The 19,363-nt window shown below is 52.1% G+C and overlaps 2 protein-coding genes across 4 annotated transcripts in view; one reads left to right on the top strand and one right to left on the bottom strand.

Annotated features, from left to right (window-relative positions):
• Positions 1-5,754, top strand: part of ABL2 (ABL proto-oncogene 2, non-receptor tyrosine kinase) — a 44,718-nt gene extending 38,964 nt beyond the window's left edge. For 2 of the 3 annotated variants that reach the window (XM_086462396.1, XM_086462397.1), the window contains exons 9-12: positions 1,324-1,413; positions 2,650-2,823; positions 4,061-4,294; positions 4,610-5,754. In XM_086462396.1, coding sequence (XP_086318522.1) covers positions 1,324-1,413; positions 2,650-2,823; positions 4,061-4,294; positions 4,610-5,754 — 1,643 coding nt within the window. Of the gene's footprint in view, positions 1-1,323; positions 1,414-2,649; positions 2,824-4,060 lie in introns of all 3 variants that reach the window. The other variant, XM_086462395.1, reaches the window with a different exon arrangement.
• Positions 5,755-12,148: 6,394 nt separating this feature from the next.
• On the bottom strand, positions 12,149-18,627 carry TOR3A (torsin family 3 member A). Its single transcript, XM_086463042.1, has 6 exons — positions 18,330-18,627; positions 17,819-17,932; positions 16,801-17,066; positions 15,997-16,172; positions 13,743-13,867; positions 12,149-13,215 (listed from the first exon to the last, which is right to left on the bottom strand). The coding sequence occupies exons 1-6, from the start codon at positions 18,625-18,627 to the stop codon at positions 12,965-12,967; spliced, it is 1,230 nt and encodes a 409-aa protein (XP_086319168.1). The 3' UTR covers positions 12,149-12,964.
• Between the last annotated feature and the right edge of the window lie 736 nt (positions 18,628-19,363).

Below are 19,363 nucleotides of genomic sequence, written 5' to 3'. Positions count from 1 at the left end.
TCACTCTCAAAAACTGTTATTCTGAGTACAGCTAGATAGCACTTTGTGGCAAATTGTACTGGTGTTTTGTCGGTGGGACTCTTACTATGGAATCACAAGGTTAGAAGGAAATTTATTTCTCTGCAAACTCAGCACCTGTGCAGGAGACATGTGGTTGCCAAGATTGCACAAAATCCTCCAAGCACACCATGAAAAGCTCCCTAATGCTCCATAACAAATTGAAGATCTATCCATAAAAGGACAAAAGATACAGTGTGGTACAGGAAGACGGCAACCAATTTTAAGAGCATTGCCGATCTTCTTCAGTCCTGCAAGAGCTGTGAATATTTTGGGCAAAGGGCTGAAGATTCTAGGGAGCAAACCAGACCTGTTGAGTAAGGTAAGCGGCTCCCAGCAGAGAGACCTTGTCAGCGTGACCAGGGTGGGAAGAGACTCGTTGTTGCTAAGTCAGGCAATTTGTGTGGCCCTTGGTGTACAAGACAGACAACCCGGGGCTTAACAGGCCATGCTACAGCCTGTTTCCAGCGATGCCTGATGCCCAGCATGTCAAAGTAAGTCAGGGTGAACTTCAGTTACAAAACAAAGAAACTGAGTAATGGTGAAGGATTTTGCTTCAAAAAACCTTCAGGAGGCTGACAAAAGCCCAAAAGCAAGGAATTAATGTAATATTAATGTAACCCAAAATGAGCAGAATGCCAGTCACTTTCCAGACCCTGTGGTGATATCAGCAGATAGTGCTTCCAGAATTATGTTCCCCTAGTGCAGATTCTAACTACAGAAATTACACATTTTGTCATAACACCCTTCTAAAACTTTCCAAGCTCCATCTCAGAGCAATGCACTCTCTTCCTTTTTCCCCCAGGGGGTGCACACATTCTCCTTCTGGAAGACTCTGCCTGAATTTCAGTATTAAAAGCATGTGAGCAGAATGTTTCCTGGAGCTTTGCAGACAGAATTATCTGTGACTGCGATGGATGAGTTCAGTCCACCCAGCCAGCGTAGCAAACATGGAATTCTCCTTTGCTGAAAAAATTCAGGACGAGGGGTGCGGAGATCAGAAAAAGCTGTGGAGTTGGCAGACAGCTGGGGTTTTTAGAGTTGGTTCCTTCCTCTCAAGATCTGTTTGTTAGGATGTGGTAGGGTGACTGACTGCTGCTGTGAATTAATACCTGTGCATGACTCCAAAGCCTGTTTAATAGTAGGAGATCAAAGCCTGACTACAGCTGAGAAAGCTTAGGTGTTTTCTGTCTCCTTGGACAGAATACAAATTCATCTCCTATGTATTTCAGGCACTGAGACTTGCTCTTCTTTCTCACATTGCAGGCTGGAAGTGGAACCCACCAGACCGACCTTCCTTTGCTGAGACCCACCAGGCTTTTGAAACCATGTTCCATGACTCGAGCATCTCAGAGGGTGAGAGCCCCTGTTGCTTTATTTCTGAAAGGGTATTGGAGGTTAGACCCCAGAGCGCTGTGTCTTATGGACAGGCCCTTAGGGCTCATCTGCTAGCAGTGGAGGTCGTGATGAAGCTTCATCCTGTAGTTAATTTCTTAACCGTTAAGTGGGTAAATAAGGTTTTCTTACTTGCTGCACAAATACTGAATAAACTTCAGACATATACCAGTGCAGGGGACAGTATAGTTTCATTTGAGTGCTAAGATGCCAAAGAGTTAATTTAAAGAATATTGTCTCCTCTGTTAGAGTAAGCCTCTTGTTTCCCAGACTAAAGAGTAAGGAATAGGGAGTGATGCTGAGAGAAAGATGTATGCATATCACAGTCCCTTGCTGACTGCAGCAGTTAGGTCACAAACTATTATTCTACCAGCCTTCATTTTTAAAAAGTGTGTCTTAATCTCTGGATTTTCTACTTAGCTACTTCTAGGAGTGAATCTGTGCAGCTCAACTCTCAAATATAATCAACTAGGCGGTAAATACTGGTGAGATACTCGATGGCAGACAAGCAGAAATGTCTGAGCATCTTCTAAATTTTTAAATTAAATTTGAAGCTTATCCATCCACTTCCCTACTACAGAAAAAAACACACCAGATCGAATTCTGCCAGGGAAGGTCTATCATAGGCACATCAAGGGGTCCACACAAATGGCAACCTGGGTGTGTCCAGGAGGTTGTGGGTTTTTACTGTTTCTTTTCAATCACATACCTTGTGTTGATGTTGGGAGGGAAATGTGCAGTCTTCATTTCTCATAGCGAGGTGCAATGCTTTGCCTCAAGCAAAGCAGCTTAGCTCTAGATCCGGAGAGGACACAACTTCTGGGGGATCCCAGGAGCATCAACAAGAGGCACCTTAATTGAAAACAGAGGCAGATGCATTCAGTGCTTTTGAGCAACCCTTAACCCAGGAGAGAACTGGGTTTGTACCAGACCTCTTGTACAGATCCTACCACTGTTTGGGTTTTTTTGCTGAATTTATAAAGATGTGAATGAGTCTGAAAGCATTATGAAAAACATATTACTTACCCTGAACAGCTTTAGGTTTGAGGAAAAACTAAATCCATAAACTACATATTTCTCAGACGTGTATCTCTTCTTGCCAGTCTGGGTTTGCACTAAAGGCACAGATTTTCTTTTCCTCTGATGGTCTCTGTTTCAACTATTCCTTTTTGTTTGTTGTTTTTTTTTTCCTTACAGAGGTAGCAGAGGAGCTTGGAAGAACAGCCTCCTCCTCATCCATCGTTCCTTACTTGCCCCGGTTACCCATGCTTCCCTCCAAGACTAGAACACTGAAGAAACAGGCAGAGAACAAGGAGAACATTGAAGGAACACAAGATACTGTGGAGCACTCAGCTTCCAGCTCAGCACCAGGTATGGCCACTGGGACAGGGGCAGTGAGGCCACATGTTCTGGGATAGGCTTGCTGCTGGTGTCAATGGCCAGAGAAACAGAAGAAAAGAGGGCAATGTGACATGGGAAGGTGCTTTGTGCTGCTTTGTCATTAAGGCTGTTGGCCACTTCAGCAGCCCAGTTATTTACTGGCAAATAGAAAACACTGCGGCTTGCTCAGTGTTCTTTTAGCAAATCCCATTGTATTTTTTTCTTTTAAATTTAGTTTTGCTGCTTTTTTTTCAAAATGACAGCTTCAAAACTAAAGTTGACAATGCAACAAGAGATTTTCTTTTATATGCGTGGTATTTGGGGAAGGGGGAAAGAACTACAGGAAGGGAATAAGAAGCTGGAAGAAAGGAGCAACTCCACTTTCTCCTGAACTCTCTCATAAGCGTCCTCCTTAGTATAGACAACTGACAAGTCATGCATGCAGAAGTGGAAAAAAAGGTAAAAAAATCAAAAGCACACTGTCCTTGCACAAAAAGGAAAGTGCTGACTTCCTCAGTCTCTTTGCAGAACCTGAGCAGCTAAGTATGCTAGGCCCATAAAGCCCACTACAGGATAGGGTGGTGGAAATCACAGAATGGTGGAGGTTGGAAGGGACCTCTGGAGATCACCTAGTCCAATCCCCCCGCTAACGCAGCTTCACCTAGAGCAGGTTGCACAGAACCACGTCCAGGCAGGTTTTGAATATCTCCAGGGAAGGAGACTCTACAACCTCCCTGGGCAGCCTGTTCCAGTACTCACAGTAAAGAAGTTTTTCCTGCTGTTCAGGTGGAACTCCCTGTGCTCCAGTTTGTGCCCGTTGCCCCTTGTCCTGTCGCTGGGCACCACTGAAAAGAGCCTGGCCCCATCCTCTTGGCACCCGCCCTGTAGATATTTGTAAGCGTTGATAAGGTCCCCTCTCAGTCTTCTCCAGGCTAAAGAGCCCCAGGTCTCCCAGCCTTTCCTCACAAAAGAGATGCTCCAGTCCCCTCATCATCTTAGTAGCTCTCTGCTGGACTCTCTCCAGTAGTTCCCTGTCCTTCTTGAACTGGGGGGCCCAGAACTGGACACAGGATTCCAGATGTGGCCTCACTGGGGCAGAATAGAGGGGAAGCAGAACCTCCACCTGCTGGCCAAACTCTTCTTAATGCAGCCCAAGATACTATTGGCCTTCTTGGCCACAAGGGCTGGAAATGGATTTTGCAGATTGACACTTGTGTCTTCCATCTAGGTTTTATCAGAAGCACACAGCCAACGAGTGGGTCTCCTGCACTGCCTCGCAAGCAGAGAGACAAGTCACCCAGTAGCTTGTTGGAGGATGCCAAAGAGACCACTTTCACCAGAGACAGAAAAGGTGGCTTCTTCAGCTCCTTTATGAAGAAGAGGAATGCTCCCACGCCTCCCAAGCGCAGCAGTTCCTTCCGGGAGATGGAGAATCAGCCCCACAAGAAATACGAGCTGACGGGTAACTTTTCGTCTGTTGCTTCCTTGCAGCATGTGGACGGGTTCTCTTTTGCTCCCACGCAGCAAGACGCAAGCCTGGCACCACCCAAGTGCTATGGCGGGGGCTTTGTGCAGAGGACCTTCTACAGCGATGATGGCACTGGTACCAGCAGTGGTGGGGGCGTAAGCACTGGTGGTGGGTGGTCGGGCATCACTGGTTTCTTTACACCACGCTTGATTAAAAAGACACTGGGTTTGCGAGCAGGAAAACCCACTGGCAATGAGGAAGCATCAAAGCCTTTTCCAAGGTCAAACTCTACATCTTCCATGTCCTCAGGGCTTCCAGAGCAGGATAGGATGGCAATGACCCTTCCCAGAAATTCCCAGAGGTCAAAAATCCAGCTTGAACGGACAGTGTCCACCTCCTCTCAGCCTGATGAGAGCACGGGGAGGGCAAATGATCTGCTTCCCAAAAGGTTTGAAGAAGGCCCTGCTTTGACCAGAGAGAGACCAAAAGCAAAACTCTTGCCGAGGGGTGCCACAGCACTCCCTTTCCGAACCCCCTCTGGATCAGAAGAAAAGGAAGGTCCAGGGCTAGCGGCAGCTCCTAAGGGCAAAGAAAAAAACAGTGGCCCACGGCAAGGGGCCCTTGAGGATGGCGAGAGACCAGGGTGGTCATCTCCAGTAAAGGCTGCAGCAATACTTCCAACCACTCATAACCACAAAGTGCCAGTCCTAATCTCACCCACTCTAAAACACACTCCAGCAGACGTGCAGCTCATTGGCACAGACTCTCAGGGTAATAAATTTAAGCTCTTATCTGAGCATCAGGTCACATCTTCCGGCGACAGGGACCGGCCCAGACGGGTAAAACCAAAGTGTGCTCCACCTCCACCACCAGTGATGAGGCTCCTACAACAGCCAGCTGCCTGCTCAGATGCAGCAGAAGAGCTGAGCAACGTGGCGGGAGCGCAGCACGGACTGGAATCGAGCGAAGGGAGTAAGAAGGCAGCAGCAGCAGCACCTGTTGGTGGAAAATCTGGGAGGCCTGTGATGCCTCCACCTCAAGTGCCTCTGTCATCGTCTTCCACCTCCCCAGTGAAAATAGCCAACGGCACAGCTGGTGCAAAAGTAGCGCTAAGAAAGACCAAACAGGCAGCTGAGAAAATCTCCGCAGACAAAATCAGCAAGGAAGCACTGCTGGAGTGCGCAGATCTTCTCTCGAGTGCCATCGCCGAGCCGACACCAAACAGCCAGCTGGTGGACACAGGGCACCAGCTGTTGGATTACTGCTCAGGCTACGTGGACTGCATCCCGCATACACGCAACAAATTTGCCTTCCGGGAAGCCGTGAGCAAACTGGAACTCAGCCTGCAAGAACTGCAGGTGTCCTCAACAGCTGCTAGTGTCCCTGGGGCAAACCCCGTCCTTAATAACTTATTGTCATGTGTCCAAGAAATCAGCGATGTGGTGCAAAGGTAGCTACTGTCAATCTGGGTAAGAGAAATACACACGGGGGGAGGGGGGTGGGGGGTGTGGGGGTGACACTTTTTTTCTGTACTGATGCTTTCAAAAGGAAAGACTGATACTTGAGTATGTGAAGTACCTCAGATCACTGAGTTCTCCTCACGTTTACAGGTTCATCTCAGAAAATGGGGATGGAGAGGGTAGATTAAAGCTCTAAGGGGCAGAAGGTCAAGTCTTTGTCCCTACCTAGTCAGGCTGATCTGCTTGGTATGGCAAGGGAAGGAGGTTCCTTGCTTCTCCCTCGGAGGGGCAGGAGAACTGATGGCAGGTTCTTGCTCTGGAAAGGATAGTTTGATATGTGATAGCTGGAGTAGTGGAGTGGCTGCAGGCCACTCGGCTGTACAGAGTCTCCCCTGTCTGCACTAATGCATGCTTTGGCCTCCTGACAAGGCAAAGGAAAGGCACTGGGGCTCCTTTGGTACCAACTGCTGAGCAGTCTGAGCTGGAGTAGCTCTGAAGGGGGAGGTTGCGTGTGGTTGGGGGAAGAAGGTCTAATGCACTGACAGCATTCAGAGCTGCTGGAGGTGGATGCACTAGCCCGGATGGCTTACTTCCACAGCGCTGTTGCTGCTGTAATGATAACTGCAAAATTAGTTTAATATATGAAACTATCCCTTTTCCCTCCTCTCCACCTCATTCACCACATGTTCTCATCTTCGCTGTATTGGAAGCATCAGGGATGCTGGGCAGGCTTACCACTGGAATACCCTCTTCCCCACCACACAGCCTTCACTCAGCTGATACCTATTGCTAGTGGTCTGGCACGGGTGCTGCTTGATGGTCATTTGTGAGTAGTTTGGGGCTCTTGCACAACTTGCCAGTGTTGTTACTGGGGTGGGTGGGTGTTTTTTTAAAGCTCTAGATTGTTTTTTAACTTGTTATCAGGTTGACTCCCTAATTCAGTTTCATCACTTTGAGGACCCGTGGTAGGTAAGGCAGAGCCTTGCCACCCCTGGCTATTCTCCATATTCCTTTAGCACTCACAGTGCTGTGGGGCCAGCTGGAGAGCCAGAAAGTACAGCCTGGCCGGCTTGCCACATGCCCTTGCTGCTGCAGGATTCCCTGGACCTGTCCCTACTCTTGGTGTAATACTAACACTTCACACTGATGGCTTCCTGGGATTTGTTCTGGTGATTACTGGTCTCGCAGGCTTTCAGCTTCCCTGCATATGCTGGTGACTAGGTATGGCAGCACACAGGGGAACCACAGCCATCTTTTTTTATATATTCCTTTAAGATAGGCTAGGCCAAAATCTCTTGCTATGGTGTAGGGAACACGCACATAAACTGCAGACTCCTCTGCCTGAAATGTGACAACAGATGTTACAGCTCCGTGTCGGAGGGCTCCCACTGGGTCTCTGATGCCTGATGCCTACTGACAATCCCAGAATGAAAAGCAGTCATGTGGTTGAAGTTGTCTGCCTTGGTCCTAGTGCTGTTTGTAGACTGTTGTGGCCTCAAAAAGCTGGTCTTCTGCATATACGCACAACTCCCCGAGATGTAAATGTACTGGCAAGTAGGAAGACCTCAACTGACTGTTGGTTTGCAAGAGGAAGAAAACAGGCCTGATAGCTGGCTCCAAATACACATTACCCTGCATGCTGCTGCTCACTTCACACTGTTGGTGATGACAGAGGATCTCGCTTGCTTTGCACCTTAAATCTTTTATTTTTGGCTAAAATGCCTTTTTAACCTGTTTTTAAAGTGTGACTGCTGCTTTTAGTTTTAGCATTTAGAGTTGAGCTGGGGCACAGGTGTGAATTTAGAAGATGGGCACTTCTGTTTCTGTTTAGAAACATTGCCCTGTTGGTGCTTGGAAGTAGGCTGGTCTGTCTCAGTGAGTGTCCCTTTTTTTTCCCATGGAGTATAGCAAGACAGAGGCCTGAAAAATCTTTAGAAATGGGCTAGTGTCTGAGAATCTTCATTTTATTACTGGTCTGTGGTAAACAAAGTTGTATCACAGTGCATGAATGCACACCCCGGTGGGTCAGTATGTGAGGTAGAATGGACCATGTGAGCTTCACTGTCCAAGTAAGTGAAATGGGGGGAGGGGGAACACACAACCCCTCCACCCCAACTGACAGGCATTAAAGTGAATTAATTATTCCTACGAGTCAGTTTTGCTCACATGAGCTGGTACCTAAGCGGAGACAAATGAAAGTACCGTGTGGGTTACTCATCCTGACGTAGCAGTACCAAGCCTACCCAGCTGTCTAGTTCTGCAGTAGGACCTTCAGCTTGCCCAGGCTCTCCTGCAGCCCTCAGGTCAGCGGGCTGGGGGAGCCTGGCCGGGGCTCTGTCACAGCAACGCTCAGCTGTAAGGCAGAGTTCCAAACTGTTATCTTGCAGACTTTACTGAGGGCTTTTGTGGTTTACCTTATCTCTTTCAGTCATCTTTATTGAAGGTGTGCATCACTGCACACCAAACTAACTGCCTTTGGAAAGGTGACCTGCAAAGGGAAGAAGGCTTGTGGTATTGCTTCACGTGGCCTTTCAAACAATCAAAAGGATTTAAAAGGTATGGGAGCTTTCTTCGGGGCAGAAGGGCAGGTCTTTGTTTGCCCTGGCAGACAATCGCGTGGTTTTATCCTTGTACTACTACTCAGCCTAGAACGAATGGTCTGAAACGGAAATGATTCTCAGGGGAAAGGTATTTTAACCAGAAAATTTTAAGGCTGTTAGTCCAGTTCTGATGAGTATTTTGAAAGAAGCTGTTTTCTTTTTTTTTTTTTTCCTGAATGCCAATCTTCCCAAAAAGCTCCAGCAAAAGTGATAGAATAGCAAACAATTCCTGGAATTTCTAATTACTAAAACTCCCCTCTTTCAGCCCTTTCTGAAGAAACTAACTGTGCCCCAACGAAGGACTGGTTTCTGTCTACTGGTCATCCGCAGTTCTTTTCAGTTGCCCCCTGATTTCTCCTCCCTGCCCGCCTGACAGAGGTGATGGGCAGTGGGACAGAGCAGGGCAGTAACGCAGCTGAAGCAGCCATCTGCTTTTATGGAGTCACAGAGTGGCTGAGGCTGGAAGGGACCTCTGGAGGTCACCTGGCCCGACCTCCCCCTGGCCATCTAAAGCCACCTGCCCAGGACCATGTCCAGACATCTCCAAGGATGGAGACTCCACAGCCTCGTGTGAGCAACACAGAAGCCCATTCAGTTCTGATCCCTCCTGGGGGTGGAAGAACACAGAACACTCATCACTCCTACAGAGAGTGTTTTCTGCCCTTACCTCTTGTCTTACATCCGGTAGGTAGATGGTGGCAGCGGTAGTGCTGACTTGACAACTGTTGGTGGTTGGGTTTTTTTTTTTTTCCCCCTGAATGCGAGGCTGCAGAATTGGTGCTGCTTCTGCTGCTCAACAGTGTTCTATTCCCAAACTGGAATTCTTCCTTGCCCTCTGGCAGCGAGGCAAAAGGATGATACCTGGGAAAGCTGTCGTGCTCTAAGTCACCATTCAGTTGTTCTTCCTTCCACAGGTGCTCTCTTAAAATCGTTACCATTCCTTCTCGCTTTTGCAGGGTTTGGCTTTCTGTTCAGCCTTGACGGGCTCTACTGTAGCAGCTTCTCCGCTCTCAGCCTTGCACAGTATGTTCAAAGTAATGTAAGGATGGTGAAGCCCCATTATTTGTCCCAGTGAAGAGCACGTCTTGCTCCACTGTTTAGGGTGGGGGACAAGGCATAAACTCCAGTTGTGTTTCCTTTCCTCATCACTGTCAGAAGGCCTCGTGGGGTAAGGATGCAATTGCAGCCAGGCTCTCACTTGCACTAGTATGGGCTAGAATTTGAGGTAGTCTTTGCAACAGGGGATGGCATCACATAGGGCCTGGCAATTGCCAAGCACAAAGCATGCGCTCACACGAGTGAGTTGACGTGGGGCACTTTCTCTTCCTAGCCACTGTGGGGAATTAGCCGACTCACAGGTGCAAGCCTCTTCCTGCACGGTGCACCCGTTCTAACACCCTAAGTGGTGCACTCGGCTGTATGACTGGCAGCACTTTGGTTTAATCAAGTTTTTCATTAGTGCAGACAGGGGTGAAGCTGAATTAAGAGTCTGGGTCTTGGGACTGCATCAAATTTAGCCGCTGGGAAAGCAGAACTGAATGGAGCAGTGTTGCTGATGCAGAACACAACGGGGAAGCGGGGGGGGGGGCTGTGTGTTCCTGTCCTCCTCACACAGGACATTTCTCATGACCACCACCGGCCTTGTGTCAGTGAGACACGGTCAAACACACACATTGACATCCGGTCAGGTGTGCTTGTGCAAATTTTATGGCACACTGCTCTCTGCAGGCAGCGGGTGTGCGAGCAGGTAGGATGGATTATGCCGTGCAGCCAGAGTGGAGAAATCCAGACCCTGATGCCCGTACTGCTTGCCTAAGGCAGGCTTCCCCAGCAGCCGAGGCGCTCCGCACTTTGCTTGTCGGTGCTCTTGGGCATCAGCAGCTGCGACAAGCCCTGATGAATCCGGAGGATCTTTTTTTGCAAACATAACAGGCTGCTCTCTTCTCTTCAAAACGCTCAACCCAGCCCTGCTGCTGGCAGGAAAACCAAAGGGTAGCGACTCCAGCATACTCAGAAACCTCCCCCCGCAGCGCGGTGCCACGGCTGGGCGCTGGGGTTGCACTCCCATTGCCTGTAGCGTGGAACAAAACAGTCAGCCTACTCCCTGGTGGTAGGAAATGTCAGGTGTCCCATAACCTCTAATTTTTAATACCTACACAGTAAGAAATGTCTGTACCAAAGGAGGTCATTCTTCCAAATGTGTCGGTTGTGCACGGGAGGTAAAGCCCGATCGGCTCGGCACGCTGTTTGTGTCAGTAGTGAACTCGTTGAGGGCAGGAGTGGATTAAAATGAAACACGTTAATCACCAATCACTCTACCAGTGTTGTCAACTGTTTTTGTTTTTAATTGTTATTGTAATATATTTTGGTTGTTTTTCTAATTTAATTCTCTCACTATCGTCTGACTGTGAACTGCGAACAGTGTTAAACTTGATGTAAATAAGGCCCTTTGAAGGGCCTCTTTGCCTGTCGTTCCACAAAGTTTTGCCAATTTGCATTTTGTTTTAAATAAAGGTTGCAATATTTTATTGGCAAAAACCACTTGAGTACACTGCTTTTTTTTTCTTAAGGAATATTTGAAGCTGCTCAGTACTAACCTGAAGTTTGTTATTTTGGGTAGAAAAGACAAGGTTATATAAACCTGTTAAAAAGGGAAATAATTTAATTCTGCCAGATTGCAACAAAAAGCAGTATTTTTATTTATGCCTTTAAAAATCAAACTTAATGTTGCCATGGAGTGGTCAGAGGAGAGCGGTTCTTGCTGTTGGGATTTGCATAATCAAATGCTCACTTAATTCTGAAAGGTGCACGTATGACCTGGCAGAGCACCAGGCCTTCCATCATCAGTTTGACAGTTGCCCTCATTAGTAACACCTCCACCTCCTTCATCAGTAACAGCGTAAGAAACACCTAAAACATGCCGCCTTCACACCAGCCCCGCACTGGTGAAATGGCTGACAGCGACTCCCTTCCGCTCCCAGCGGCATCGGTCTAACCTGGACAGCTGAAGATTCTTTTCTATTTTTAAAAAACCCCAGGTTATCTGGGCTTACACAGCTTTCTAAGCAACGAACCTTCAACTGACTGACAGCTTTCTAAACTTTCTGCCCAGGTGACAAAACACAACCCGAGCTGTGGGGCTGCATCCTCCACTCCCCCGCTGACTTCCCGGGCTGCATCTCCCTCTGAAGTTTCCCAGGCTGAAGCCTTAGGCTTGACACTTGTGAACAAGAGATTAACCATAAACCAAGTCTCAGAAACACCCGATACCAGCGCACGCTGGCTCAGGCCCTAAGGTCCAATCTGGAGACAACCGGCAAGTTTAAACTAACGCTGTGTGAGTTGAGCAGTGAGAAAGCACCTGGCTCATCTTCTGCCTTGGACTATGAAGCCTCCTTAGATAACAGAGCCAGCGTGCCCGGAGCGAAACGCAAACTCAGAGTCTGCAGGACTAGTAAGCGTGTCTGGTCAATCTTTTCCCAGAGGTCGTGCTGCTCATCACTGGCACCGCAGAGAGGTTCAAAGCTTAAAATAGATCAAAGGTCCGCACATGGGGTGTCCAGGGAGCTCAGCCCTGTCCTTGGCGGGTGCCGTTTCACCCCATCGCCCCGACCCAGCTGCGTTGGAAGGGAGTTTTGACCCAGAGGTCACAAAGTGATTCCCGTAACACTGTTGAAATTTTTGGTCCTGCTGTAACATACTTATCACCTGGCAAGTACCCAGACAGCAAACAGCCCCTTAGTGTAGTAATGCTGATACCAGCCAAAAAGCCACAGCATGCAACATACTGAAAAGAAAAAATATCCGAAGTTTACTGCATCCCTGAAAACCTGAATTCAATTGCAGCCCATTCCTTCAGCCACCATCCTCCCCAACCGCCCTTTGCCCTTGAAAGGGGCATTAGTCTCCCCTTTTTTCGTTTTGCAGTGAAGCAGACTGGCTCTTCACCAAACTGCTTCAAAAAAATACTTTGAGCAGAAGTTCACCTCATCCCGGCAGCTGCTTCCATACAACGAAAGACTGCAACAAGAGGGACACTCAAAGCGAGAGGCTACAGATTTGACATCTCCAGAGGAGATTATTCAGTCACTTTCTCTATGCAAGGGCCTCCCTGCACCAATGGTGATCCTGACACGTGCGGCCCTGAGCAGCAGATGCCTTGTGAATGCAGGAGAGCAACAGAGGAAAAAAAAACCTCAGCTCCAGCGAAACAGTTCTGAGAAAACTGGGTACAGGGATGAGGACATGGCTTCTGCTGGACTGTCTCAACAGGACCAGTCTGTCCACGGCCGTCATCATTACATGCTAACAAACCAAGGACTTGGACATCTCTGCTCATGTCAAAGCGCCTGTCAGCACAACCAAATCACTACTTCAGGCTACTACCGGCTAAAAGAAGGGACTTAAAAACACCAGGCAGGCTTCAAACGCAGCCAAGCACAGGCTGTCCCCATGTCCCAGGAGAAAGGCTGGGCAGGGTGTGCCTCCGTCCCTGCAACAAACAGCCTTTGGAGTAACAAGGGGTTAAGCGTCTGTCCCTGTGCAAGGAGAGCAGCTCCTAGTGTGCGGACCCACCTTCACCACTGGTATAGTCCCACCCGTGTTCAAGGAAGGAAGTAATTGATGCGCTGGGATACAGTTTTGCAGCCCTGTGCAGAGAAAAGCTTCTCCTCTTTGGGGACAAACACCATCATCCTGGCCACCTCATCAAGGGCTGCCTCGGTGTATGGAAGTCCACGGGCCAGGAAAGCGTCCCGTGCACAGAGCCTCACGTGGTGGTACTCCAGGGGCAGGAACGGCACGAAGAAATCAATGAGGTTGTCTTTGAGGAGGTTGCTGCGGGCATAACCGTTCTCTGTAGCAAAATGCAAGACAAAACCAAACTTCAGAAGCTTCATCTGAGAGCTGTCATCCCTGTGCAAGGCAAGGCTGGTCTCTCCGAGGGGGCTGTCTTGGCTCATCTAGCCATGTGGGGTGGGAGAGACACACCCGCTTGTAAAGAGACGGCCAGCACTTTTAGTCTGAACACAGAACGTCGCTATGGCTTGTCCATCTCGGGCAAGAGAAGCCTGAATCCCCAGAGAAGCCTTAATACCTCCCCTGGTGTTAGGCTGCCTCTTGCAACCTGGTATCGTCAGGGCTCAGCGGGGCAAGAAGGACTCACAGCTCCCTCACGTGCCTCACTGCTCGTGGGGCTGTGCTAACGCGGGTGAAGGAAGGGGCTCACGCTGCAATTAACCCCGGGCTGGGGGTTGGAATAAAGGTTTATTCCACAGCACACACACTTGTGCAGCAGGAGGTGGATGGGACTCAAGCCAGCGCAGAGGGGCAGGTTGGCAGGCAGCCTGCCCACAGCATCCCGCAAGCAAGCCCGGCTCTTACCTTCAGGCTCCTGCAGCTCCAGCCGCAGCCGCTGCTCCAGGAACTCCATGGAGATCTCCTCCCGCACCCGGCCAGCTCGCCAGAAGTCCAAGGCTACCTCATTGATGGTGTTGCCGCCAAGATTGCTGTGGACACAGAAGAGAAGTCATTCAGCTGTGCCCCTGGAGATGAACTGCTGAGAGCTGCCAGCAGCCTCCCCTACAGACAAACCTCTGCAGTCCTGTTAGCAACAAAGGGTTTGCTGTGTGGGATCAGCACCTGAAATATTAGCACATGGAGGAACCACCTTTCTTCCCAAAGAGCCCCTTTCTATAGACATCTACACAGCTATCTTCCACCTTGCCAGCTCAGACCCTGAGGCAGCTGCTTTCTCTCCCAGGGTAGGACCAGGAGCCAGCAGAATCCTCCCTCTCCATCAGTCCCCTGTCCCGGCTGGCACGCCATCAACCTTGCAGGTGACACTTGGCTCCACACCAAACTCAACAAGCCACCACTGAAAGTCCAAGTTAGAGAGCAGAGCACATGGCAGGAGTCCCACTAGAAGCAAAGGTCCAGGGCAGGGATTCAAGGGCAGCCCAGGACTTGGCAAAGCATCCCCTGCCCGAGGGAAAAGCAGCGCAGTTCCCATGTGAGGACTCCTCTGGACACCCACCGTAGGGGCAGCTCTGTGGTGGGGAATGCGAGGTCCTGACAGTCATTGAGGCTCCCAGGGCAGCCCCTCGCCTCAGAAAGCGGGTCAGTGCCAGGCAGCCCACGAGTGCTGCTAAGGGGTTTGCGACAGCCTCGGTCAAAGCCCCCAGCCCTAAATACCCTGCCACCAGTGAGCTGGCGATACTGGGAACCAGCTGGCTGCAGAACTTGTGCAGGTGGGAGGCAGAGAGGCACTGGGAGACACAGATCTTGCACCCACCTTGTGTCAGAGGCTCTAGACCCATTCCCCAAACGGAGGGGAGGCAAAACTAAAAAGCCACCACTGTTTCCAGCCCACCGCCTTGTTGAGGGGGGAAACAGCTTGTACCGATCCTGCTCCTACCCAGACCATGGGAGAAACAGCACCTTTTGGCTGAGGACAGGCAGCCAGCCCCACCCCATCCCCCAAACCTGGCCAACGCTGTAGGAGCAGGCCAGTGTCCAAAGGAGCTCTGGGGCAGAGCCAGCTCTCTTCCAACAGGTCTGTGTCACACTGCCACTGGGTACGATGAACCCCCCCGGGATTACACACTGCTGCAGTTCAAGGCACCCTGCTCCCCGCTGCTTGGTGGCACGAGGGGGCTGACATCCCCCTACACACACCCCCGCACGGCTTGCCAGGTAGGACACAAGGTCAGCTCAGCACAGCTGGCAGCACATCCACCCTGCCCCAAGCAACAAGGGAAAATCTGCCCCGTCCACTGTGGCTCCTGCCCACGCAGGTAGGACTGAAATGTGGTCAGCTCCTCAAGCATCAGGCACACGTGCAGGTGCTCCATAGCCAGAGAAAATTCCCTGCAGAACCAACGGGAGATGAAGAACGAACGCTCTGCTCACCTCCAGCCTGTGGGAACACCTCTTGCCAGAGCCATGCTGAAGGATTAAACTCCTAAATTGAAGGGGGCCCAAGATGCTTGTCTCTCCTTGGCATTTCTCACTGCCTACTTCAGGCATATGCCTACCTCACATCTTGGTTTTGTGATGTCCCACTTCTCCGTCCAGATGCATCCCGCCCAGGCTTGGGGCAGGGACAGCACCGGGATGTGCACATGCCAAAGTCCTTTCTCCCTCTGGGTGGGAAAGGAATCCACTAAACGAGAGGATGAGCTGATGCCAGGATCAGCCCCCACAGCCCAGCAGATCGATGGCACCTCAGCCCGCAGCCACGGCCAGGCAGTGGGAACCCTCCACCTCCCACTCCCAACTAACAGTGCCACATTGCACAAGAACTTCCCACCAAGACCTGCAGCCCCAGCTTTGCTCCCTGGAGTATGGGGTCTCCTTGCTCAGCTGTGCAGGGTGACACCACACTAGCTCTGACTCTCACCAGTTCCTTGTCTCAAAGCCTAGACGCTGGCTCAGGTGTTTCCTCCTACAGATGCCCCGTACCCAGGGTGGATGCCCAGCATCAATAAGCAAAACCGGCTATGGAGGCAACCACCTCTTGGAGGAGCAAGACATCTCTTTGCCCTCCCCAGCAGCCAGAGCACCTCATATTGCACACCTTAGGGGATAAATTCTATCACTTCATTCTTTCCCATCCCTTTGGGGGCCCAGAAATCACCTGAGGAAAAGGAAGATGGATCTCGGGTAATCCACCTGGCCCTTGTTGGCATAGTGAGCCATGAAGGGCTTGATGGCATCCAGGAGGCTGAAATGAAGTTTCTCTGCCTCATCAAAGATGAACAGGGACTGCTTGCAGAGCTGCACAGTCTCGCTTATCTGCTTCTTCAGCTGAGCCTGCAAAGCAGCAGGGAGGAGTGTGAGAAGCCCAGCAGCAGTCACTGCCACCAGATCATCAGTGCAGGGGCTGAGCTGGATGTGGTGGGTTAACCCTGGCTGGCAGCGAAGCACCACACAGCCGCTTGCTCCCCTCTCACTCAGCAGGACAGGGCAGAGAACAGGAAGAGCAAAAGCAAGAAAGCAAGTGAGTCAAGATAAAGATAGTTGAACAAGTGAAGGAAAGAGGAAGAAGAGAGAAATCAAAGCAGGTGATGCAAAGGCAACCACTCACGCCTACCACAGACTAGTGTCCAGCCATTCTCTGAGCAATGGCTTCCTACCCCAAAACCCCCTCCCCTCAGTTTTTATTACTGAGCACAACAGTAAATGGCACAGAATATCCCTTGGGTTCCTGCGCACCCCCAACCTACTGACTGTGGGGACAGAGCGGGAGAAGGAGAAAGCCTTGAGGCTGTGCAAGTGCTGCTCAGCAGTAGCCACAACACCGGTGTGTTATCAACGCTGCTTTACTCACAAGTCCAAAACACAGCACCATATGGGCTGCTGTGAAGAAAATGAACTCCATCCCAGCTAGAGCCAGTACACCAGACCGTCCCCACAGCAACACCATGTTTTGGGCTCTCACCTTGTACGAGTCCACATACTTGTGATGAGGGAAGTGGAAGAGCGAGATGAACACCCTGACACACACACTCTTCAGCCCGTCCCGGTACAGGTGACTGGCCACCATCCGAGCCACAAAGTTCTTGCCTGTGCCAGACCAGCCGTGGAAGGAGAGGACCAGAGCCTTCTCTGGCTGTGGGCTCTGCAGGAACCCCTGCACCGCCCGCACGACGACTTCTTTGGCCAAGTGCTGCCCATGGAGCTGCCCATTGAGGTCTGCTTCTAGCCCTGCAGGAAAGAGAGTGCAAGAGCTCAGGTTTAACTTGCAAACCCAGCTGCTGCTGCTGCTGCTGCAGGGGGGAATAAGAGGAGAAAAGGCAGCAGGGCACCAAGCCCACACGGCCCTGCTGGTGGGGTTGCCTGCCTGAGAGGAGTCTGAAGTGGCATTAAAGCTGCAAGGTCAACAAGACAGGCTGCCCGTACCCTGCCTGCATCAGCTACAGACCGCAAAAAGACACCGATCTTCCACTGACTCTTTTTTTCCTTTGGGAAGCAGACGAGGTATTTGACTGTGGAAAGCGCTGAAGCCCAAAGGCCCTCGTAAGCTCCCAGCAGAGGGTGTGGATACAAGAAGTCGCAGGGCCAGCAAAGTGCAATGACACCTGCACAGGGCTTACACGGAGGTCTAGTGTACCCTCCCAGCCCAGGGCTGGATACCAGGCCAGTTGGGACCCCAGTGCATATGCCTGGGAGCTACCAGATGAAGGCAGGGCTGCTGGCAAACCGGAGCAGATACACTGTGTGGTAGGTACGCTGTGTGGGAGGTCCCTTGCAAGCTCACAACTACAAACGAATAATGGGAAACTCAGGCCCTCACCCTCCCACCCTACTCAGAAATGCCCTTTACTTACACCACTTGCTAAAATACACTTTTTAAAAACAAACAAACAAACAAGCAAGCAAACAACAAAAGAGAAAACGGTGACGGACAGGAGAGACAGGCACTGCTTGAGGTCTCCCAAGCACAGCACAGCACCTACCTGTGATATTGTTGACTATCCTGCAGTCTCCTGTCTTGCAGCACTTGCCGAAGCTACAGTACCAGGCAGAGAGGATCTCCAGGTAATCCCGGCCCACCAGAGGCAAGCTCCAGCCTGGAAAAGGCAGCGGTCTTAGCAGAGCCGTGCCACCAAGTGTCTTTTTCGCGTTTCGTATGGACGCTCAGCCGAGCCCGGTCAACGGCAGCCCTCCTCCCAGGTGGGGGGCCTCGGACGCCGCCCTGCCAGGCAGCCTGCGCCGTGAGGAGGGGCGATAAACACCGGAGAGGCAGCAGCTGGCTCCAGCGGGCACGGAGCGCCCTGCCAGCCCTGCTCCGCTCCCCTCCCCTCGCCGAGAGAGGTGGCCGTGGGGCCCAGGGGTGCGCTGCGTAAGGCGGGAGATGCCCAGGGCAGTGACCCTGGGACGGGAAGGGTCCACAGAGCTGGGGGCAGCTGGGTCTTGGCGCCTGCTGCTCTTCCCGGGGAGAGGGCCAGAGCGGCGGAAGGGGCTTACCCGGGCTGCTGGGACTGGACTCTTCTTCTTCGTCCTCCTCCGCCTCGCAGCGCTCCGGCCACACCTTGCACGCCAGGTACTGCCAGTACTGCCTGGAGAGAGCGCCCACCGCTCCCAAGTGCTTCTTCACGGCCTCGTACCTGGCCCTGCCCCACGCTCCCCCCGCCGCCACGGGGCCCTGCTCCTCCTGCCGGGGCCCCCGCGGCAGCGCCCCGCGGCCCCCCAGCCCCCCCGCGCCCCCCAGCAGCAGCAGGAGGAGGAGGAGGAGGAAGAAGCGGCGGCAGCGGCGCAGCTCCATGGCGGCGGGCACAGGGAGCGGCCCCGCCGCGGCTCTGGGGGCTGCCCGCCGCTGCCGCCGCCCTTAAAGCGCCCGAGCCCTGACCTCACTTCCTGGCCGCCGGCGGTCGGAGCGGCCGGGGAGAAGCGGGGGGGGGGGGGGCGGGGAAGCCGTGGCGGGGCGTCACCGCCCGCCCCCCCCGCACAGAGGCTCCGCTGGGCCCCCTCGGCCCCCCCGCCCCGCTACGAGGGGAGCCGAGCGGCTGCTCTTCCGGCCGGGCTGGAGCGGTGCCCAGGGCCGCCCCCGCACACCGGGCTGCTCCCCAACGCCGCTCCCCAGCACCGCACCCCGCCGGCCCCTCCGGCCTCCGCGCCGCAGCACCGGCAACAGCTGCCTCGGGGAGGCAAACGATCCGGTTTCTAGGCAGCGCGGTGGCGCAGCTGAAGTTCTGCCGCCACGAACGCAAGAGGCGTTGACAGTTGTTGTTCATCGGGGCCGTTTCCAGGGGGGGCACAAAGATGCCGGGCGCCAGGCAGGGCCATCATTCATGGCATCGGGGCGTCTCGGCCCCCAGCCGTGCGCCCCGGCACCGGGCCCCACGCCAGCAGCCAAGAAAAGAATTTGAGATCGGCGCAGAACCACCGTGAAACCGCCCAGGAGAACCCAGGTGCAAGTCGGTACCACCGCTAAGCTCACCACCACCCCCCCGTGTCTCCACCGAGCTGTAAAACCCCTCCTGTGCACGGAGGCAGCGAGC

Source organism: Leptosomus discolor, chromosome 3 (assembly GCF_034619465.1).
Source record: "Leptosomus discolor isolate bLepDis1 chromosome 3, bLepDis1.hap2, whole genome shotgun sequence".
Taxonomy (NCBI): Eukaryota; Metazoa; Chordata; class Aves; order Leptosomiformes; family Leptosomidae; genus Leptosomus; species Leptosomus discolor.
The sequence above is the reverse complement of the archived record's forward strand: the minus strand, read 5'-3'. Positions and strand labels throughout refer to the sequence as shown.